Below are 23088 nucleotides of genomic sequence, written 5' to 3'. Positions count from 1 at the left end.
CACCCACTTAAAAAGTCAGCACCAGAGGAGGTTTTAAGGAATGGGGGTTGCTGCTAGATTCCCAATAGATGCCAAAGAATGAGCAACCTGTGCTGCAGTGGAATCTCGCACGTAGTAGGGGGGTGATCTACTAGGGCCGCTGAAGCGGTGACTGACGAGGCTCCCACAGGGATGTATGTCTAGTGTGGATTACAACTAGTGTGAAGTACAACCTGAAGACCTCCTGCACCTGAAAGAAAGATAAAAACCAAGTAAGACAGAAAGACCCGAGGCCAGTTGGGTCTGCCTTCTACAGAAGCTAGATTAAAACTGGCTAACACAGCGTCTGTAGACAGGGTATAGCCTAGAAGCAGAGCAGACATCTTTTGATATTCCTAGTGTCAGCCTTCTAGTGGCCATGTCTATACCCATGGCCACTAAAATGCAGCAAATGGTATAGCATTGTCTTGACCTAACAAAATGTACTAGCTTTTAGGCAAAAGAGAAGAATTCAGATGGAAAAAAAAATTAAAATGATAATGGAAAAAATATATTTTGTTAATTTATATTTATGTTCATATGGCTCCATATGGTATCATATGTGCATGATACAGATTTAATTTGCATTTGTGGATTTCACAGTGAACTATGGTCACAGAATCAATTCTGGAAACATTCCTGATCCCAAGCAGTGATCTGCATTAGTTATTCTGTTTGTAGTGCTGCCTGAGGACCCATAGATCTCAAACATTCACCACCGATAGTGCGCACATATGGCTTTCTCCAGATACTCTGAATTTTATTTTTTTAATATGAAGAAATCGTAGGATATTCACAATTTTTGCACTTTTACATTGAGGGCATTTTTCTGAAATTGCTCCATGATTTTTAGATGCAGCTTTTCATAAACTTGTGAACCTCTGATCACATTTGCTTCTGAGAGACTCTGCTTCTCTAACATGTTCTTTTTATACAGTCAAGTGACTTAGTTAAACACTGACCCTCAAGCCGTTTTCCCTTAGTATCTTACCTTCCAAGCTTTTCAACCATTAAAAACATTTTTTTTTTTGTCATTGACACGTCAGAATAGCCTTAAGAAAGGCAATTCTTCTCCTACCTTTAGATGTCTTCTTCGACCCGCCATTCAGTTAAGATTCCATTTTCCATCGGTACTGTGTAAGCGGCCATTTTTCTTGTGGCCACAGGCATGCGCAGTCAGCTCTGCCCGAGGCCTACAAGTGTCACCGCCTGCGCTGGAAGAAAACATGAAGAGGACGTTGCAGGTGAAGATGTAGGCGGCGCTGGAGACCGATCTCTCGCAGCATTGGGGACGCCTCCAGTGCTGCGAGAAAACTCATTTGCACACCGATGGAAAACGGAATTTTAACTGAACGGTGGGGCGAAGATGACATCTAAAGGTAGGAGACGAATAAGTCTTTCTTAAGAAGATTCCGACGTGTCAATGACAGAAAAATGTTTTTAATGGAAGAATCCCCTTAACTTTTTCACATTTTGTCATGTTACAACCACAAACAAATGTATTTTATTGAAATTTTAAGTGATAGACCAACACAAAGTAGCACATAATTGAAGTGGAATGAAAATGATGCATGGTTTTCAAAATTTTAAACACATCATACTCCCCTATCCTTGGTGCTCTGTTGTCCCCTGCCAATGCATAGAAAGGACACCAGTGGAGGACAATGGAGCGTCACAAACAGGTAACCCATGGGTTTCTCCAATTCCTTGACAACTCTGGTTACACTTTACCTGTCCCAAAGTTAGCGGCACAGCATCTTGTGTGTGGGTTCGGCCAATTTTAATAATATTGGCAAATTCTTTTGATTTGCTTTCTAAAGCATCATGAAGCTTGCTCAGTCCAGGTAATAAAACTTCATTAACTTCTATGGCTGTAGCAATATGCATTGCTGTGGGAAACGTATCATTGGAACTCTAAAAAAACAAAAAACAAACATAAAATGAGTTGTAAAATGTAAATATATAATAAACGCTATGATATAGTTTTACAGGGGAGAGTGACATCCAGGTCCAGTAATTAAAATAGCTCCTCTTTAACAAAACATTGTGGCCAGGCAGCCTTACCAATGCTATAAATGATCATCCTCTGAAATCGTATTATACATGACAGCTTTTAATTTTGAGCTATAAACAATGCACAGTTCACAGTTTTCCAAATGCACATAATCCCTAAACCAAACTGAGAAGCAACATTTCCCACAATTGTACCAACCAACTGCGCTACTAAACCATGATTATAAACTATAATCTCTGTGATACGCCTTCAGTTGATGGTCCCCTCCACTCTCACAGCATCTCAACAAAGGTTCTTAGCAGGTACTCTGACAAAAACATCCCCAAGTTTTTGTGCCATGGACAGAAATTGCTCCATGTTTATGCTTAAAGGGGTGTCTGGAATAAAAGTTAACACCTGCACTAATCTAAACACTTCCCCCCACTTACTTTCTAAATTACATAATTTTTCAAAAGTGCATATTTACCCATTCTCTGGTTATCCGGTGATGATCTGCTTCTGGAAGCGGAATGTCACTACTACTCCCCCCCACCTCCATTATACTTACCTCTCTTCCTTCCGGGTTTCCTCCTGTGGGAAGGCTCCTCTCTCTGCTCTGCAGCCGATAATCCACCTATACTATGCAGACATGTGAGCAGCTCCCACGCCTGCATAGTAGAGTTGGATAGTTAGCTGCAGAAGGAAGGAAGAGAAGGAAGGAAGAGAAGCAAGTGTTATGGGTGTCGGCGGTGGGCGGCATAGCTAGAGACAGGGAGGGGGTGTATGGGAGGAGGGAGAAAGGAAATTGGAGTGAAGTGAGAGGGAGCTATGTGGAATTTACATAGTAGGAAGCTGCACCACATAAATAAATGCTGAAGATGCCAGTAGCTCCCTGAGTCACCCAAAACACTGCTAAAGGTATTTGAGAGCATTCATTAACCCATCAATAAAACAGACCTAATTATAAAAAAAAAAAAAAAAAAAAAAAGTTTTTACCCAGAAAACCCCTTTAACATTGACCCAATATTTGTATATTTCCATGAGCAATGAAACATGGTTCTTAAAGTGTACACACACTTTTCATTGACTAATTCCAAGGAAGAAATCTAAAATGTAATTTCTCACCCTCACTCTAACATCAACATAAATCCGCTCATCTGTCAAATGGACTCATCACCCATATATCCTGATATACCAGTAGGTGAAAGAGCTTACTGATGCTTTTCATAACAGAACAAATACTGGTACCATTGGTAGACATTTAGTTACACTGGTGGCCATTTTATACAGTATTTTTTTTGTTGTTTTTTTAAAAAATAAATAAAAAGCAGAGAAGTGGCATCCATATGAGGTTTCTATTGGAAATCCTATCTATGGATACTCTGAAGTGACACTGCACAAAGCGTTGCTGTTTGACATCAGTCAATTAATTAACAAGAAGCTTTAGTAGTTGATACTTTTACTTTAGGTTCACACTAGCTAGTGATTGGAGTCTCACGAGATTCCGTCCCCAATTCAGCTTAAAATCGGAGAGAAAAGTCCTGCAAGGAGTACTCTTCTCTCCGCTGTTTTCGGCAGAAACACGGTGGACCACATTACAGTCTGTGTTGTGTGAAGGTGACAGGCAGTGCTGGAGTCCAGATATATCAGCTCCAGGTTTCTGACAAGTGTGGTCCTGGATGGATCTGGAGTAGGCCTCAGCCTAGGTGTAGATCCTTGGCTCATTACTGGGTATAATGTCCTGTTGTGGCCATTCCACATGGTCCATTAGCAACCCCTCCACACAGCACACCCCGTGGAGGGGTCGCTAATGGACATCATACTGTGTAGACAGGCCACAAAAGGACATTATAAGTGTCCCATAGTGACAACTTCACAGTATAGTATCACAATTTTGGGTTAAGCCATATTAAAGACTTTTGGAGATCGCCACTCAGGAGTGAAAGGCCAAGAGAGATGATCAAACATAACATAAAAAATAATGTTGCTCACTTCTGTTATGCTCCAGGGCAACTCCTTGTTCGTTTCGACGCTTCTGCCTGACATCAGAGACCACCAATTGTAAGTGTCAGGGGTCATGTCGGCATCATCATGCGTCAGTTCGTATGGTATATCAACACTGTGTAACATTTTACACTAAAATACATGCAATATTTCCACTAATTCAAAATTACTCCCAAGTTTCCAGTTTCTTATTTTCTTGAATGCAGCTCTTAACAGGGCCACCATTAGGGCAGATCTTGGAATCAGGAATGCCAGTTGCAATGCTCGGTGAGCGTGAGATTTTTTTTAAATTTTTTTTACCTTTGACCCACAGGCCGACTATTGCCACTGTCTTTCCTTGTGCATACTGCACTCAATTTGAACTCACTTGTCTGACTGACAGGTCATTATGCAGTATTAGATCTAGTGTGTGAATGAATGTGTGCACAGTGTATGAAGTATGCGCATGTACGTACGTGCAAGCATATAAATATGTATGCACAGTATATGTATAAATATATGCAGTGTGTATGCATGCATGCATGTATGTATATATGCAAGAGTTGACTGAATGCATGTGTGTAAATTTAGCGCCTGCCCAGTCACAAGATGTAACCCAATGACTGCCCCAGTCACATAGCACATCCATCCCAACCCAGTCATGAAGCCTGCATGTTGTCCCTAGGCAGCTTGATTCAAATAGCCCCTTAATTTCCTACCCCCTACACCAGGAAGCCAGTCTGCCTACTATAAATCTTTGGCACTAGTGGTGGCCCAAACAAATTTTCCTATATTGGGTCCCAAAGCTCCCAATGGAAGTACTGGCTCCATTAAAGTTAAACATAGCTCACAGTGAAAGGGAACTATGCCTTTGATCTTGATATTGACCCAATGTCGCATTAAAAATGTGCAAATGTGTCAAAATCTACTCGGATGGATCCAGGATAAGCAGTCAGTATTGGGAAACCCAAAAACCTTCTTAGCACATCACTTAATTAGTAATTTAACTAAGACTGTCCAAGTACATACCTGGCTTTTGTTAACGTGATCATTAGGATGCACAGGATCCTTGCTTCCAAGTACACCACCCATCATCTCAATCGCTCGGTTACTAATCACTTCATTAACATTCATGTTGGTCTGTGTTCCAGATCCAGTTTGCCACACAGCTAATGGAAAATGATCATCTAATTTACCTGCAGCAACCTAAAGTATGGAAAAATGAGCAAAAAGAGTCAACATAAAAGATGATTAGCTAAAGTAGGCCCTATACACAATTAGATGTGCCTATGCACAAGGTGAAATCATTGCACCTGGTACTGCAACATGATCTAGACATTACTCCAATGGACTTTTTGAATATGTTTTTTTGTGACACATTGTACAGTGTTTGTTGTAAATTTGGGTCAATATGTTTGGTGTTTATTTATGAAAGATTAGGAAATTTAGTGAATTCAGAAAATTATGCAATTTTCAAAGTTTGAAATTATCCTCTTTTCATATAGTCATACCACTCAAAATTAGTTAATAAACAATAGAGATGATTGAGTAGTATTCGATCGAGTAGGTATTTGATAGAATACTACGCTATTCGAAATATTCGTACTCTGTCGAATACAACGTGGTAAAAGCAGTAAAAATTCGATTCCCCTCCCACCTTCCCTGGAGCTTTTTTTTACACCAATAACTATGCAGGGGAGGTGGGACAGGAACTAGGAAAACGTAGGCATCAAAAAAACAAAAAAAAAAACTAAACGTATACAGTCATTGGCTGGCTAAATCAGGTGACCTCCAATCTATAAGAATAGTGGTTTTCAGATTCAGTTCCGATGCGACTGTGAAGTAGACAGGGATAGATGTTCTTCCAGGGTTAGCTAGCAATTAGAATTATTAATATACACCATCTGTATATACAATCTTTTTGTAGCTAATTTAAGCTAGGTGTATACTTGCTATACAGTACGCTTGTATACATCTAACATACAGAGGATTTAGAGCTCTATATACCTTGCACATCTCCTGTTATATACCCGTTTTGAGCTCAGTATATACGTCTAACATACAGTTAGAGAAAAGTAATCTAACATACAGAAAAGTAATTTTTGTATGGCTCAGCTTAAGGGCCTCTAGCTTAATTCAGAAGGGCTCACCTCAAGGGCCACAAAAGTAATTTTTGGAGGTCTCACCACATCACATAGACACACTTACACAACAACAGTTAAGGGTGGGGGCTGTTTGATTTCCCCCTTGCCTATGCCATCTGTGGTTGTCATGGGCAACGTGATTTAAAGGGGTGCATGCTTATGTTTCCTTAGCTTAAAATTTGACTCTGCCCATACTAATGTAGAGGAAAGAAGGTTTCCAAGTATTTTTCCACTTTCCATAGAGGTTATATTTAGTTTGTAGTGTCTAGTTCAGGGGTGCTCACACTTCTTCAGCATGTGAGCTACTTTATAAACTGGCAAGGCAAAAGATCTACTACCCACTTTTTGTGGGCGGGGCAGGGCAGTTGGGCGGGGTCGGAGCATGAGAGCAGAGGACAGCGGCGTTCTGTGGCTGCCCAGGGATCCCCGGTGTCTGGTTCTTCACAGCGCAGGGTGAGAGTTATCTCTGGTCACTGGCAGGCTGGGGCTGCAGCAGCCCCACCTGCCAGTGTCCGGAGGTGACTCTCAGCCTGCGCTATGAAGAAGCAGCACCCCGGCTCCCTCCATCCCTAAGAGCGGGCAGTGCGTCATCCTCCGGAGCTGCTGCTGCCCAGCCTGCAAGTGTCCGGAGTGCTTGTTCACAGCGCAGGCTGAGAGTCGACACTGGGGATCCCTGGCTGCATTCCGCGATCGACCCATACATCCTTTGCAATCGACCGGTAGATTGTGATCGACGTATTGGGCACCCCTGGTCTAGTTCATAGGCTGTGATAGTGGCGTAATACTGAGGCTTGAGCGTGTTAGATGCACCCAGGCATGCTTCCCCTGCTGTCCCAGTTGCATTCCAGAGGTGTTGACATTATTTTCTGAGGTTTTTTGTGACTCAGTGGTTAGACTTTAATGTTCTCCTTCAGCTCCTTTATCTATTCCAAACAATCCCAACTCCTCTCAAACATTTTTTCATTACATTTAAAAAAATTTTTTCTAGATTCATATGATCTGCTAAACCTCCAAAGATCGCCAAATGCGTAATAGTTAAGGTCAAAACAGTGAAGAAGATTGGCAGACCTGGACTGCTTGCACTACTACCTAGGTGCAGTTGCTACACATATACTGGACTGGCACCACTACACTCAAAAGTCTGGATTGCCCTGGAGGGGACTTTGAGCCCTCACTCTCTCACAGCTCTCCCATGGCTACATAAACACCACTGATCAGATAAGGTCCACTCTAGATCTTCTATACATGGCCCGTCACATTCTCAGCACCTAAAAAACACGCCGTTTTTTCACTCGCCTGTTCACGAATGATGGACCAATGCACTACCAATACAAATCGATGAGGTCAACACACAACCTCCACAGATCTCTCCTGCCATTTGAACACCTACAGGTGCATCTCAATAAATTAGAATATCAAGTTTATTTATTTATTTTTTTAGGAATTCAATTGAAAAAGTGAAACACATATTATATGGAGTCATTACAAACAGAGAACTTTTTGAAGTGTTTATTTATGTTAAAGGGATTCTACCACTAAAAATCATTTTTTTCTAGTTCACACTTGGGAATAGCCTTAAGAAAGGCTATACATCTCCTACCTTTAGAAGTCGTCTCCTGCCCGCCGTTCAGTTAAAAACCTGGTTCTTGTCGGTATGCAAATGAGTTCTCTCGCAGCACTGGGGACATCCCCAATGCTGCGAGAAAATGCTCTCCAGCGACACCTCCATTTTCTTCAGCAACCGCCTCTTCATCTTATTCTTCCGGCTGGGGTTCACACGTCGATGTCTGCACAGTCAGCTCTGCCATTGGGCGGCTGGCAGAGCTGAGTGCACAGGCCGGCGACCATTTTTTGGAGGCCGACTACGCGTGCATGCGCGGTACGCTCCTGTAGTTCTATGGAGTACAGGAGTGTACTGCGCATGTGGCCGCCCGATGGCAGAGCCGACTGCGCAGGCGTCGAAGTGTGAACCCCAGCCGGAAGAAAAAGATGCTGAAGAAGATTGAGGCCTCACTGGAGAGAGTTCTCTCGCAGCATTGGGGACACCTCCAGTGCTGTTTGAGCGCTGGGGTCTGCCCCCAGTGCTGCAAGAGAATTCATCTGCACACCGACAAGAACTGGGTTTTTAACTGAACGGCAGGCCAGAGACTACTTCTAAAGGTAGTAGACGTATAGCCTTTCTTAAAGAGGACCTTTCATCAGATTGGGCACAGGCAGTTCTATATACTGCTGGAAAGCTGATAGTGCGCTGAATTCAGCGCACTATCAGCTTTCCCGATCTGTGCCCGGTGTAAAGCGCTATCGGTCCTGGTAAAGTAGCGCTTTACAGTCAGAAGGGCGTTTCTGACACTTAGCCAGGGACGCCCTTCTGCCCAGCAGCGCCTATCGCGCTGTGCTCTAAGACTGGGGAGTAACGCCCCCTCCCCTCCTGATAACACTTGTCTATGGACGAGCTGTGTGAGCAGAGGGAGGGGGCGTTCCTCCCCGCTCACACAGTACAGCGCGATAGGCGCTGCTGGGCAGAAGGGCGTCCCTGGCTAAGTGTCAGAAATGCCCTTCTGACACTAAAGCACTACGGTAACGGGACCGATAGCGCTTTACACCAGGCACAGATCGGGAAAGCCGACAGTGCGCTGAATTCAGCGCACTGTCAGCTTTCCAGCAATAAATAAAACTGCATGTGCCCGATCTGATGAAAGGTCCTCTTTAAGGCTATTCCCACATGTGAACTAGAAAAAAATAAAATAAAATTACTTTTAATGGTAGAATCCCTTTAATGTTGATGATCATGGCTTACAGCCAAGGAAAACCCAAAAGTTATCTCAGAAAATTAAAAATATATAAGACCAACTATAAAAAAAATTATTTAACACAAATGTTGGCTAAATGAAAAGTATGTACAGTAATGCACTCAGTACTTGGTCGGTGCTCCTTTGGCATGAATGACTGCATCAATGTGGCATGGAGGCGATCAGCCTGTGGCACTGCAGAGGTGTTATGGAAGCTCAGCTTGCTTTGATAGCAGCCTTCAGCTTGTCTGCATTGTTGAGTCTGTTGTTTGTCCTTTCCTTTCACACCTTCTGGATCTGCAACATTATTAAAGTAGGATTCACACTAGCGTCGGTGTCCGACAACTAGTGTCCGATGCTAATGTCCATGGAAGATTTTAGCATCAGACACTAGCAATTTGCGTTTGCAATTTTCATGATTTTAAATGGGACATCATGTAGTGTCCTTTATTGTCCGTGGGTGTCCTTAAGTGTACGTTTGCAAAGATGTCCGATTTTTCAAGCGGACAGCAAAATCAGACACCTTTGTAAACAGACACTTAACGGGGTATTCCCATATACATAATTATTTTTAAATTTGTAGATAATTAAAAGTTAAACATTTTTGCAAATATAAGTAGTTAAACATTTTGCAGAGTTTTAAAGATTTTCTCTAAATATCTTGTGGTCACAGTCTGTTGTCTTGATCGGTTGCCAGTGGATACGACCATGAATGCAAGACCTTTCTAAGGTCAGAAATTCAGCTATGATTTCCTTATTGTGGCCGGGATATCTTCCGATCCATGTAGTGTCCCTGCATGATCACCCAGCTACAATACGAAAATCATGGCTGGGTTCCTGACAAGACCCAGACCATAGAAAGTTACTGCATTAGTGGTCGTAACCATGGCAACCAATCAAGATAACAGACTGTCACCACTAAGAAAGTGAGAGAAAATCCTTAAAACTCTGCAGAATTTTTAATTATATTTGCAAAAATGTTTAATTTTCAAATATAGATATGATTATGTACATGGGAATACCCCTTTAAGGACACCCACGGACACTACATGGTGTCCCATTTAAAACCGTGCAAATTGCAAACGGACACAGTGTCCGATGCTAAGATCTTCCGCGGACATTAGCTTCAGACACTAGCTGTCGGACACCGACGCTAGTGTGAACACCCCCTAAGACAGTCACCAGAGTTGAGGTAGAATATGATCCAGCCCCACTCCTTTTCATCTTTCCTCGAAAGATTCAAAAATATGTGCTTAATTTGTTTGGCTTCCTGCTGGTGGTGGCTAGATCTGTCATAACTAAGCTGTGGAAGTTTACATCACCCCCTTCTATGGCATCCTGGCTACAGGAGGTTTTGCATTTTTGTCACATGGAGGATCTGTTAGCCGTACTCAAACATAACACCTCACACCAGAAACTTTTCTTACTCCACTGACTTTCAGCCCTTCATCTCTACTCCCTAACCCTAGCGCTCCTTTTCCCATTACACTCCTTTAAATCTCTTCCCTAATACCTGACACTCATCCTCACTCTCACATTGTTCAAGTCATTGCGAGCCATTTTGGCAGGTGGATTCCACATCAAAATCCGCTGCCAAAAACTGTGTGAACTAGCCCTTAGGGAAACAGGGAGGGGTTGTAAGGAAGTGAGAGAATTGGAAGGAACAAAGCATTATGGTAGTTGTAGGATGGAAGCACAGGAAGCTCAGCATGTAAACAAATGCAGAAGATGCCAGTAGCTCCCAAAGAAACACAGAAATCACTCAAAACACTGCTAAAGGTATATGGTGTACTTTTTCAAAATGTAGATTGTGAGCTCCATATAGGGATCACAATGTATATTTTTTTTCTTCCTATCAGTACGTCTTTGTAGAATGGGAGGAAATCCACACAAACGTGGGTAGAACATACAAACTCCTTGCAGATGTTGTTCCTGGCGGGTTTCAGTGCTAACCACTGAGCCACCGTGTTGCACCCTTCTCTTTGACATTTTATGTATATTTTTGTATTTGTGTTGATTAATAAAATAATTTTGGTATGATGTGTTGGTATGATGTTTTTTTTTTTTGCTTTTCTTTAATTTTTTTGTTTAGTCATATCTTGGCAAGAACACGTTATATGAGGGCCTTTCAATTGTATTGAGGGACTAATTAATTGTAGTTAGCTGAGTTTTGCCTTTTTCCCTCTATGTGCTATGTTTTTCTTATTCCTATCTATACTGGTAGCTTATGTAAAATGAAGACTTTTCATAAATATACTGCTGTAGAAGTGATGCTTTGTTTGCCTGCTATGTGAACTTATTCCTCCCATTGTTTATATAGCGTTACCATAACTTCAGATCTGTATGACAAGTGACATCACTCACCAGCTCTGCTCAGGTCAATCAGTTCAGCTAATTGCTCTCTATGTAAACACACCTAACACCGAGTCCCTTCTCTACAAGCATGTGCATATTATCTGATCTGCATAAGTATTGAGACACTTCAGTGTCCCATTTAGGAAGGGCAGGGGAAATACAGAGTGAGAAGAAGAGACTGCAGGCAAACTGCTGAAACAGTGAGATGGGAAAACTCATTTAACCCATTAATAACACTATGACTTTTTTTTTTTTATAAAAAAAACCCCCAAAAAACAAAAACAAAGCATTTTGCCTAGAAAACCCCTTTAAGTATTAATTTCTACATTCAAATTCATGCTTACCTCATCAGCAGCTTTCATAATATATTCAGCAATTTTTGGATCAAGGCCATAATCCTTATTTACGTCCGCTGCCGCCTTTTTTAAGATTCCAAATGCTCTGATGACTGGTAGCTAAAACAGAGACACCACATTAAAAAAAACAAAACAAAAAAAAAAAAAACAAGCAAACAAACAACACACACATCAAAACAGAAGCAGATGTGCATTTGTCTAGACCACATCTGGGGCATCTCATGCTGCCACACGCCAATTTTGCCGAGGAGAACTAGTGTTTTATAAGCTGCAAATGGCAACTAAAAATCTGCCAAGGCTTTTCAGTCTTAGCACTATTTGTGACCAGCCCCACCTTTCAATGGAAAAAGCTTCCTACACTTAGAATATAGACGTTGCACGTGCTACACTGATCAGGTAGGGACCCAGCCTCCACATTATCTAACATAGAGGAGTGGAAGACTGACATTCGCTGTGTTTGCACTGTTCAGCGGTGAATGAAGAGTTTCATAATAGGAGACAGGGTAGATTATAGCGAGTGATGAGTGCCTCGTGATGGTTGTGGATTAACCCTTTCCCTGCCACCCACAAATTTATATGGATGTATAAACAGGATTCCCAGTGTGGCACTTTTGTTCCTAATTCGTCCTTACTACTAATGCAGATATCTCAGAATCGATTAGAGCTATGAAGATGACCTTGGAATAATTTTAAAGAAAAGAATCTCTTCTTTAGAATAATACCAAGATCATCATGACAGTCTTTACAGATCCAGAGTGATTTGCTGGTGAATATGCTATTCGGTATTGAGATCCCAATGCAGATCTCAATTCCAGACAGAAGTTTTATTTTTAACAGCAGATGACTCCTATTTGTAAGGGCTATCATGATGATCCCCTCTGATGAAATTCTCATCTCCAAAATGAATCCTAGCTCATCTTCGTAGCCCTAATGCAGGGGTAGGGAACCTTCGGCTCTCTAGCTGCTGTGAAACTACAACTCCCCCCTTGACTGATGTCAAGATTTTCGCAAGAACCTTAGCTAGAAGACTAATATCGATAATGCCAACTATTTTAATAGTTGGCATTATCGATATTATCCGGACCAGGTAGGCTTTATAGCTGGCAGACAAACAACAGATGGTACACGCAGGTTCATAGACCTTGTTCAGCATGCAGAGTTGACTCGAACACTTTCTCTGCTTTCTGGCCTTAGATGCAGAGAAAGCATTTGATAGAGTGCATTGTAGTTTCCTGAAAGAGGTATTGATAAAATTCGGATTTGTGGGAAATATCCAGGATGCTATACTTACACTTTATTCTAAACCTTCGGGTAGAGTATACAATTCAGGTTATATCTCAGATAAATTCACCATCACAAATAGCACCCGCCAAGGGTGTCCATTGTCCCCTATCATCTTTGCCATGATTATGGAACCCTTAGCAGAGCATATAAAGGCAAAACAAAACATCTCGAGTCTTAAGGTAGGGAAAACTACACACAAAATCGGCCTATACGCCAATGATGTCATCCTAGCCATCACTGACCCTATTAAGTCTCTTCCTGTAATCCAACAAACGCTTTCACTTTTCAGCAATGCGTCTTACTATAAGGTAAATGAAAACAAATCGCACATACTTAATCTTGGTGTCTCTAATACCTGCAGAGCCAAGCTTTTAACTTTCCAATGGAATGAAAAGAAAATTAAATACTTAGGTATTAATTTAACTTCCCCTAGCTCGACGCTCTATAAAGAGAATTTTCCACACTTACTGGACACTGTTAAGAAAAAAATTGGATTGTTCTCATAAACTACCTTTCTCTTGGATAGGCAGAATTTCTATCCTTAAAATGTTAGTTCTCTTTATAACTTTGTATCAGCTCAGAACACTTCCAATACACATCCCTGTTTCCTTCTTTAACAATATCCAAAAAGCACTAAACAATTTTATCTGGAGCCATAAAAACCCAGAATTAATGTTCACACTATGACTACGTCCTGGAAGGTCGGAGGGATGGGGCTGCCCAACATACGTAAATATCAGATAGCATCCCTATTAGACCAAGCCAAGTCTTGGTGGCGTAAACCCCAGAATAGATGGTCACAGATAGAAGGCAGATGGTATGTCCACGAACATAGAAATCTTCTAAGGGCTCGTTCACATCTGCATTGTGCTCTCCGTACTGCAGGTTTCCGTTTCCTGCATAAAACAGAGCAGGAGACAGAAACCTGCAGGAGTCTTTCTCGCCCATTCATTTGAATGGGTGAGAAAGCTGTCCGGCGGTGAGCGTTTTATGCTCTCCGCCGCGAAACCAGGTTTTTAAATCCGGACACAGAGTCGGACATGCAGTACTCTGTGTCCGGATTAAAAAATCCGGTTTCGCGGCGGAGAGCATATAACGCTCACCGCCGCTCATGGCCGGACCCGGTCTGTGCTTTCCGTCTTCTGGCATGCAGAAGACGGAAAGCACAGAACGGAGAGTAGAACGCAGGTGTGAACCTAGCGTCACACCAAAGAATGAAGCTAATAACCTACCTCATGCTAAACCTGTTTCCCCTACCCTATATAGTATCAAAGCTACATATAACGCTTGGGTGACTTACTCTAAAATGAACCCAGAGTTAGATACAGTACCAGTGACTTCCCTGCCAATATGATATCTTTACACTATTGTCCCTGATCTTGACCTCTCCACCTGTGAAGACAAAGGAATTCGGAATATATCTGATATACTGGAATGTAGTTCCTTAGTCCCATTTTTATAGTCCCATAGTCACTTTTTTATGGAAACCTTACTACACCCACCGGTGATGCCAAACCTAAACATATTTTACATTGGGAAACTGACCTGGAGCAAATATTTGATCTGTCACTATGGCACAAAGCCTTCATGTGGACAAGCCGCATATCAAGGGGCATGCACCACATTGAACTGTCACGCAAGATTCTTCTGCGTTGGCACATCACACCAGCTAAGCTGGCCAAAATGGATCCAAACTACCCTGATCTATGCTGGAGAGGATGCGGTATAAAGGTACTTATTTGCACGCCTGGTGGTCCTGCCCTGTAGTCCACGCTTTCTGGCTCACTGTATTCTCAATCCTTAACAAATCCCTGAACCTTCATTTAACACCTACTCCAAGTCTAGCGCTGTGCTTCCTCAATACTGAGCTTCTACAGATATGCACCACTACAGTCGCCTCACATATTATACTGGCATCTGGAAGTATGATTGCATCCTCCTGGAAAAGCTCAACACAACTGTACATCTCGGAAGTCAGAGAAAGAGTCAACATTGCAAAGGACTTGGAACTAAAATTTGCCTCTCAAAATAAGCATTGGTTAATAGCAAAAGAGAAGTGGCAGTCTTGGGACCCGGTTACTTTCTCCTAATATACTGTAGTATCCTATTAATATTATAAATGTGAAAGTTTGTGAGTTTGTGGGTTTGTGTGTTTGGATGTTTGCATGTTCGGATGTTTGTTCCTCAATCACGGACAAACCGCTCCACCGATTCGGCTGAAATTTTCCACAAACATAGTTAATACACCCGATTAAACAATAGGCTACTTTTCGTCACAATAGCGCACATACGTTTGTGCCAGGACCCCCACAAAACCCAAACTCACACCACCATCTCTGCAATCTCACACACTTTGGACCATAGCAAGCCACAAAATTCATATTGCCCTCTACAGCCTCGCCCCTAACCCCACACAATCACATATACATATACTTTACCACTTTGCCCCTCACCTTAACGATACTCCAGGAGGCTCTCTTTAACGCTCCGGAGCAGCCATGTTTGCCGACCCCCACCGCTCTGACAATCCGCGACACCCCCCACCCATGTCAATACCCCTAGGCGGTCTAATAAATGGAAAAAAAAAAATTTTTTTAAAAAGTAAAAAATATATAAAAAAAAAATAAAAAGGATTAAAAATTCAAATCACCCCCTTTTCCCTAGAACACATATAAAAGTACTTAGAAACTGTGAAACACATACATATTAGGTATCCCCACGTCCAAAATCGCCCGCTCTACAAAGCTATACAAATATTTTTCCTGTTCGGTAAACGCTGTAGCGGGAAAAATGGTCAAAAGTGCCAAACCGCTGTTTTTTCACTGTTTTGATTCTGATAAAAATTTGAATAAAAAGTGATCAAAGCAATAACATTTCCTGAAAATGGTAGAACTACAAAGTACACCCGGTCCCGCAAAAAAAGACGCCCTATACATCCCCGTACACACACGTATAAAAAAGTTACGCCTGTCGGAATATGGCGACTTTTCAAAAAAAAAAAAAAATTTTAAACACAGTTTTGGATTTTTTTTAAGGGGTCAAAATGTAAATAAAACCATATAAATTTGGTATCCCCAGAATCGTAAGGAAACACAGAATACAGGGGACATGTCAATTTGGTTGCACAGTGAACGCCGTAAAACCAAAGCCCGTAAGAAAGTCGCAGAAATGCATTTTTTCTTCAAATCCACCCCATTCTGAATTTTTTCCCTGCTTCCCAGTACATTATATAGAATAAATAATGGTGGCATCATGAAGAAAAATTTGTCCCAGGAAAAATTAAGACCTCATATATCTCTGGGAGCGGAGAAATAAAAAAGTTATGGGGTTTAGAAGGAGGGGAGTCAAAAACGAAAATCAAAAAATGCCATCGGCGGGAAAGGGTTAACTTCAAATACTTCTGTCCCAAAGTCACTATGTAAAGTTTCTCACAACACCGTATATATAGCAGCTCAAATACAAATTAACTTCAACACAAAAGTCTCACGTATTGTCTGAATTACAGCAAAAACAAGATACAAAGTTACATTTCATATCCCATACCTTATACATAGTACGAAAACCTTACCCACGCCTGTATATACCCACTTCTACAATCACCACAGACGAAGTCGCGGGTACCAGCTAGTACTATATATTACATGTATCTCCTATCACTGCTATATACAGTACCTGATACATATATACTCCTGTACACAGGCTGTATATACTATATATTACATGTATCTCCTATCACTGCTATATACAGTACCTGATACATATATACTCCTGTACACAGGCTGTATATACTATATATTACATGTATCTCCTATCACTGCTATATACAGTACCTGATACATATATACTGCTGTACACAGGCTGTTTAACACATCACATTGCCTGTATCACAACATACACAATATAACATCACATCACATTTGCCAGCCCACCAAACTTTTTAAAGCACTTTTACAGTTTCACACGTCTGTGTCCGCCCAATTCTCAAATCACCGCAGACGAAGTCGCGGGTAAAAGCTAGTTAGGTTATACAAATCCGAGGCCTCACTACAGTAAAGTATATATAAGATCATAGTTGAGCACGTTTGCTTGATACTCTGGACTTCTTTCCTTTCTTCCACAAAATACATTGCCTTTATAATTTGCATATGATATTCATGGCATACCTCAATATTGTCCTTTCTTATATAGTTACTTTCTATTTTACTACGCTGCGGTGCTACTACTACTTTTCTGTATTTTTTTTTTCTTTTGTTACCTGGTTCTATAAGTTCAGGTTGTTACTGTAAATTTCTTGTTGGACTAAAAAATTTCAATAAAAATTAAAACGTTAAAAAAAAAAAAAAAAAAAAAAAAAATACAACTCCGAACATGCTCTCTTCACTTCCATGTGAGTTCCAAGAACAGCAGAGTACGTTCCCTATCCCTGCCCTAACGGATCCTCAGATATTGGGCTCTGAAGAGAACTCCCCCTCCAGCCTGTGGTAGCATCTTATAGCTGCATGTAAAAAGAAGGAGGGGGAAGGAGCAGAGCTTTAGAGAGGATGATAAGTGATCATAGTCTGTGCATAACCTGTATGTGATCCCAGGGGGAGGGGTAGCAAGGACTTCTGTCCATGTTTTCCCCTCTCTGATCAAAGAGCATACTATACTATTACTTTCTCATTGTCACAGAGAGATAATCTAACACCCAACTGATCCTAATCAGAGAGGTATTCTTCTGTAATACCCCTCTGAGGATAAACAGGAAGTTTATTGGCGCTATGACCCAGACGTTTACCATCGTCCAGGTCGCAGCGCCAAAAGAGTTGCACCAAACACTTACACACTTATAGAGTAAGGGAGTGTTCACACTACCGTTATTGTCCGACAGGTAGTGTCCGCTGCTAGTGTCCGTTCAAAATCTCGCACGGACATTAGCAGCGGACACTAGTTTTTGGCAAAGTTTTATTTTGCTGACTAAAGATCTAATCTTGGTTACCAGTAGTTAATTTATACATGAAAGTAAAATATATTTATATAACTTCTAATCCTTAAAATTTTACCATGAGTCTCCCACCATGAAAAATGGAGCATTGGCAAAAGTCTAAAACTGGCTGTGGCTGGAAGCTTGTTAATATGAGCTTACACTCACTCTTATGTACTACAGAGTATGACGGTAACCTTGTCACATAGTACTTACAGGCATTCGTTCAGTCACACCTCCAATTTTGAAATTCATTGTTGAACGAACAGTTTGGGCTCCATAATATTTATCATTGGGAACTTTCAGTTCGCCAAAAGTGTCATATTCCGTCCTAAAAGAATCAGAACTGGCCTGCAATTCAAAACACAAGATATAAATCAGTACATTAGATTTACAAGTAAAGAAGATCAACATTACACACAAAAAAATAAACCTGCCCTGCAGCTCCTGCCCTGCATGAAGCCAGCAGCGGCAGGAGCGATGCTGCTATTCTGGGGGGGCGTAGGAGCGGAATAGCAGCATCGCTCCTGCCGCTGCTTGCTTCATGCAGGGAAGGAGCATAGCGATGTCGCAGACCCCGGCACCTGTGCTGGCGTCTAACCCTCCCCGGCATCCGCCTCTCTATTACAGTGGATGCCGGGTCTGTATTGGCATTGTGAAGGCTGGGGAACTGACTGGTCTCACCATCTATTCGCTGTACGTCCGATGCCTAGCTTCATCGGGAGCGCGCACGCAAGGCCAGCGGCATAGAAGCGACGTCATCTCGCCGCTGGCTTTGTATGTAACCCCGCCCACCAATGACGCAACAAAGGAGGAAGAAAGAAGATTGTTCCAGCAGCGAAGACTGGCGAGTATGCGACGTGGGAATACCCCGTTAATGCAAATTGGCAGTTTGTCAATTTAAAACATGCCGGGAAAAAGAGAATCTAATTTGTCGCAAACAACGAGCCATGAAAGTAGCCAGAAATCACAGACTTCTCCTCAAGTGGAGCTGAGGGAGATCATCGATGCCAACAATACACTCATTATATGGTGTCCCAGCGAGCTGCCGGAACAATTACAGGCACGGTGTGGAGAACAACTTCAGTGCCAGGCCAACTTCAGAGCTGCCGAAACACTGGAGCAGGCAGATCATCAACGCCAAGAACACGCTCATTATATGGTGTCCCAGCAAGCTGCTGAGATGCCCAAACAATCACAGGCATGCTGCGAGGAACAAGTTCAGCAGCAGGACAGCTTAAGAGCTGCCAAAACGCTAAAGCAGACAAACCATCAACTGCAGCAATTTGCTGAATATACCGTATTTTTCGGACTATAAGACGCACTTTTTTTCCCCAAAATTTTGGGGGAAAATAAGGGTGCGTCTTATAGTCTGAAGGTGGCGCCTGGCACCCGCTGTAATAGAGAGGCGGAAGCCGGCAAGTGATAGACGCCATTACAGGTGCCAGGGCCTGAGACATCACTGCCCTGTCCTGCATGAAGCCAGCAGCGGGAGGAGTGATGCTGCTATTCCGCTCTTCCGTCCCCCCGCCGCTGGCTTCATGCTGGGCAGGGCAGCGATGTCTCAGGCCCCGGCGTCTATCCCTCCCCGGCATCCGCCTCTCTAGTACAGCGGATGCCGGGTCAGTATCTGTGGCCCCTTCTCCCCCGGGGCCGGTCCCCACCGGCCCCGTACCTGTGAGGTTGCAGGCCGGCTCCTGCGCGGCGATATCGCAGGAGCCGACCTGTTCGGGTGACAGCCGGGAGCCTAATGAGGCTCCCAGGCCTGTCACTGCTATATCAGTATTGCGGCTGGTCTCTATGACCAGCCGTAATACTAATATACAGAATGTCCCATAGACGGCAATACAGTTGTATTGCCGTCTATGGGACTTGCGATCAAGTGACCGCAGGTTCAAGCCCCCGGGGGGAATAAAATAGTAAAAAAAAAAAAAAAAGCTTTAAAAATATGAAATAAATAAAAGTTCTAAATCATCTCCTGTTTTTTTTTTTCAATACAAGGTGATCTAAGCAATAGATATCCCCCAAAATGGTATAACTAAAAAGTACAGCTGGCCCCGCAAAAAAAACGCCCTATACATCCCCGTACAGCTGCAGGGTCACCTGTCAATGTGGCCTTGCAGCTGTTGCAAAACTACAACTCCCATATATTAAATATTTTACCAGTTTTTGCTTCAAAATTTTTTTTCCCTATTTTCCTCCTCTAAAACCTAGGTGCGTCTTATAGTCCGAAAAATACGGTAAGTGGATCATCCACTCCAACAATCCGCAGACGAAGTCACGGTCAGAGGCTAGTATTTCAGGAGTTTTTTTTTTTTTATATATTTAAGTAATATATATCTAATCATTGGGGGTGATTGGGGGTCTCTTCTTATATACAGAGCAGTGATAACAAATCCTGTACTCGACAAAGCATATCTCATGCCTCCTAGTTTAAGAGGTTGTCAGAGTAAAAAAATTTAAATTTAAAATAGGTCAGGTCTCACACACACACACACACACACACAGGCAGAAACCCCGCTCCAGGCAAAAGGGTTTGCAATGGAAAAAACAATCCGGTCTGCCAGCAACTTGTATGGATGTAAAAACGTTCTTTTATTGGAAAAAGCAGTACTTTTTCCAATAAAAGGACATTTTTCCATCTATGTAAGTGGCTGGAATGTCCCAGATCCTTCCTACTGATTGGCCTCAGCCGTCACGTGTGGCAGGAACTTCCACCGGAAGACAAATAATAGACTGGCAAGGACTGAAACGCGCTGGAGGGCACCAAAGCACCAGAGGAAGGAGAGTAGGATTATTTAAAATATAAAGTTTTTGCCAGTACAACCCCTTTAACCGGGCTCATGATCACAGAAGGGCTCTAGACTTTCTCAAACTTAAAGGGGTACTCCCACGTCACATATATCTCACCAGTCTTCATTGCTGTAAATTCTTCTTTCTTCCGGCTTTGTTGCGTCATTGGTGGGCGGGGTTACATATGCAAAGCCAGCGGCGAGATGCCGCTGGCCCTGCGTGCACGCTCATAGATAGTGAGACCAGGGTAGCCTTCACAGTGCGACTACAGACCCGGCATCCGCTGTAATAGAGAGGCGGATGCCGGGGAGTGTAGACGTCGGCACAGTCTGTATTGGCGGTCCCTTCCCCCCAAAGAGTAAACTACCCCCTCCAGGCTCGCTCCTGTGCACTTAGCCCCTCCTCCCTCCCCCCTCAGAGCAGCAGATACATCACTTGACTTATGACCAGATAAGTCAAGGGATGTGTCAAAAAAAAAAAAATGAATAAAGTAAGATAGTGGACAAACAAAGCAGTTTTGCTGAAGCAATGTATTTAGGAAAAGTCTTACATTCACATTAACAAACAGTATAGATAGGATCCTTGTGACGGGATAACCCCTTTAACCGCAGCATTGTGTTTTGGTGTATACTGCTTTTTCTAATCTAATACAGTTAAGTCTGCAAAGAAGTTCCTTAAAAGGGGTGTCCAGGATAAACTAAGAAGTAACCGCTAAACGAAACTCCGTCCACCCGGTTAAATTCTAATTTACTTAAATTTAAAAAAAAAAAAAAAAAAAAAAATTCAAAAAAAAAAAAAAATCTATAATTACCCATATCCATGGAGCGGTCACTTTCTGATAATGGACAGTACTGTCAGGAAGGGCGTTCCTAAGAGACTGTCAGAAACGCCCTTCTGACACTGAATCAGTATCAGCACCAATAGCTCTTCACCCAGGGAACATAATGGGAAAGCCGACCGTGCGTTGAATTCAGAGCACTGTCGGATTTCTAGCAGTATCTAAGACTGTGTGCCCGAGGACATAAAAGGTCCTCTTTAAATACCTTGTGGTCACAAGTTGTTGTCTTTATTATTAGTAGACAGTGGCTATGACCATGAATGTAAGGTTAAAAATCAGTAAGGAGTTCCTTGGTGTGGCTGGGATAATTTCTGATACATATAGTATCCCTGTCCGACAACCAAGTTACAATAAGAAAACCATGGCCGGGTTTCTGAAAAGTCCCAGACCATAGAAAGTTCCTCCATTTATGGTCGTATCCATTGGCAACTGATCAAGGCAACAAATGTCACCACTAAGATAAGAGAAAGTCTTTAAAACGCTGCAGAATTTGTAAAATGTTTAACTTTTAATCATATACAGAAAGGATTGTTTTTATGGGAATACCCCTTTAACATCTATGAACACACCTTATACACAACACATTGCCGGAGATGGAAAGCACACACCAGATCTCAGCCTGTCACGTCAGCGAACAAAATGAACCTTATACTGAAGAAGCTACTGCTGTCATCTGTTTGCAATAAAGCGCCAGCTCTATATCAACAGAGCACAGGCCAGACACTCAGCAGAATAGCAGGCGTGTAGGAGTTATCCTAGAAGGTGACAGGCGTGTAGGAGTTATCCTAGAAGGTGACCTTTCCTGGAGACATTCTGGAAGGACGGGCGCTTTTCCTTACCATTCTCACTAGTGGGACAGTCGTCGGCCGCCTAAACACCTCGGGCAGAAAGATCTTCCTTCTAGAACACGAGAGCCTCCTCAGAAGCAGCAGAGAACTAAAATAACGATTCATGGCGAAATATGCAGCACAGACCTCACACTGCAGGAGAGAAGCTTCGCTCCGCCCACGGTCTTCTCAGCCAATCACTGACAGTTGAGTCTTTCTAACGGGTGTCGATTGAGCTGTACTAGGTCAGGAAGGATAAATCGATCCTGATAAATCGCTAAGCAGATCGTCGTGGAGATAGACACAGTGCGTTCTCGTGGTGCTGTTAAATCTTAATCAAAATTGCATCGGAATTGTGCATTTTTTTATTTCATAGAATTGGTCAAACGTTATATAAATGTTTCACTTATAAAGTTAAGAAAACTGTATGTCGTTTTTCCAATGCAGCTTTAATGAACATGTTCAGGATAAAATACAAATTAACCACTAAACTAAACCCCTTCCCCCTGCCTAACTTCTAAGTTACCTGTATAAAAAAACGTATCATTATCCATACACTTTTTGATGATTATCCACCGCTTTTGCTTCTGAAATGGAACATCACCAGTATTCTCCCCCCTATCCCACCACAGGCATCAATACTTACCAGCCTTCCTGCTTGGGAACGGGGGAACGGCCCCCCTACCCCTTCTTTTTCTCTTCAAGTGGAGATGCAGCATCTGCGAGACACGCCCTGGAGATGGCA

At 42.4% G+C, this 23088-nt stretch overlaps 1 protein-coding gene across 1 annotated transcript in view; it reads right to left on the bottom strand.

Moving 5' to 3' along the window:
* Nucleotides 1-22529, bottom strand: part of FH (fumarate hydratase) — a 47600-nt gene extending 25071 nt beyond the window's left edge. The window contains exons 1-5 of the mRNA XM_075267785.1: nucleotides 22356-22529; nucleotides 18102-18236; nucleotides 11627-11737; nucleotides 5024-5200; nucleotides 1750-1932 (exon numbers count right to left, since the gene is read on the bottom strand). Of these exons, the coding sequence (XP_075123886.1) occupies nucleotides 1750-1932; nucleotides 5024-5200; nucleotides 11627-11737; nucleotides 18102-18236; nucleotides 22356-22469 (720 nt within the window). The 5' untranslated portion in view covers nucleotides 22470-22529. The remainder of the gene's footprint in view (nucleotides 1-1749; nucleotides 1933-5023; nucleotides 5201-11626; nucleotides 11738-18101; nucleotides 18237-22355) is intronic.
* Nucleotides 22530-23088: the final 559 nt, after the last annotated feature.

The sequence above is a fragment of the Leptodactylus fuscus genome, chromosome 3 (assembly GCF_031893055.1).
Source record: "Leptodactylus fuscus isolate aLepFus1 chromosome 3, aLepFus1.hap2, whole genome shotgun sequence".
NCBI classification, from domain to species: domain Eukaryota; kingdom Metazoa; phylum Chordata; class Amphibia; order Anura; family Leptodactylidae; genus Leptodactylus; species Leptodactylus fuscus.
The sequence above is the reverse complement of the archived record's forward strand: the minus strand, read 5'-3'. Positions and strand labels throughout refer to the sequence as shown.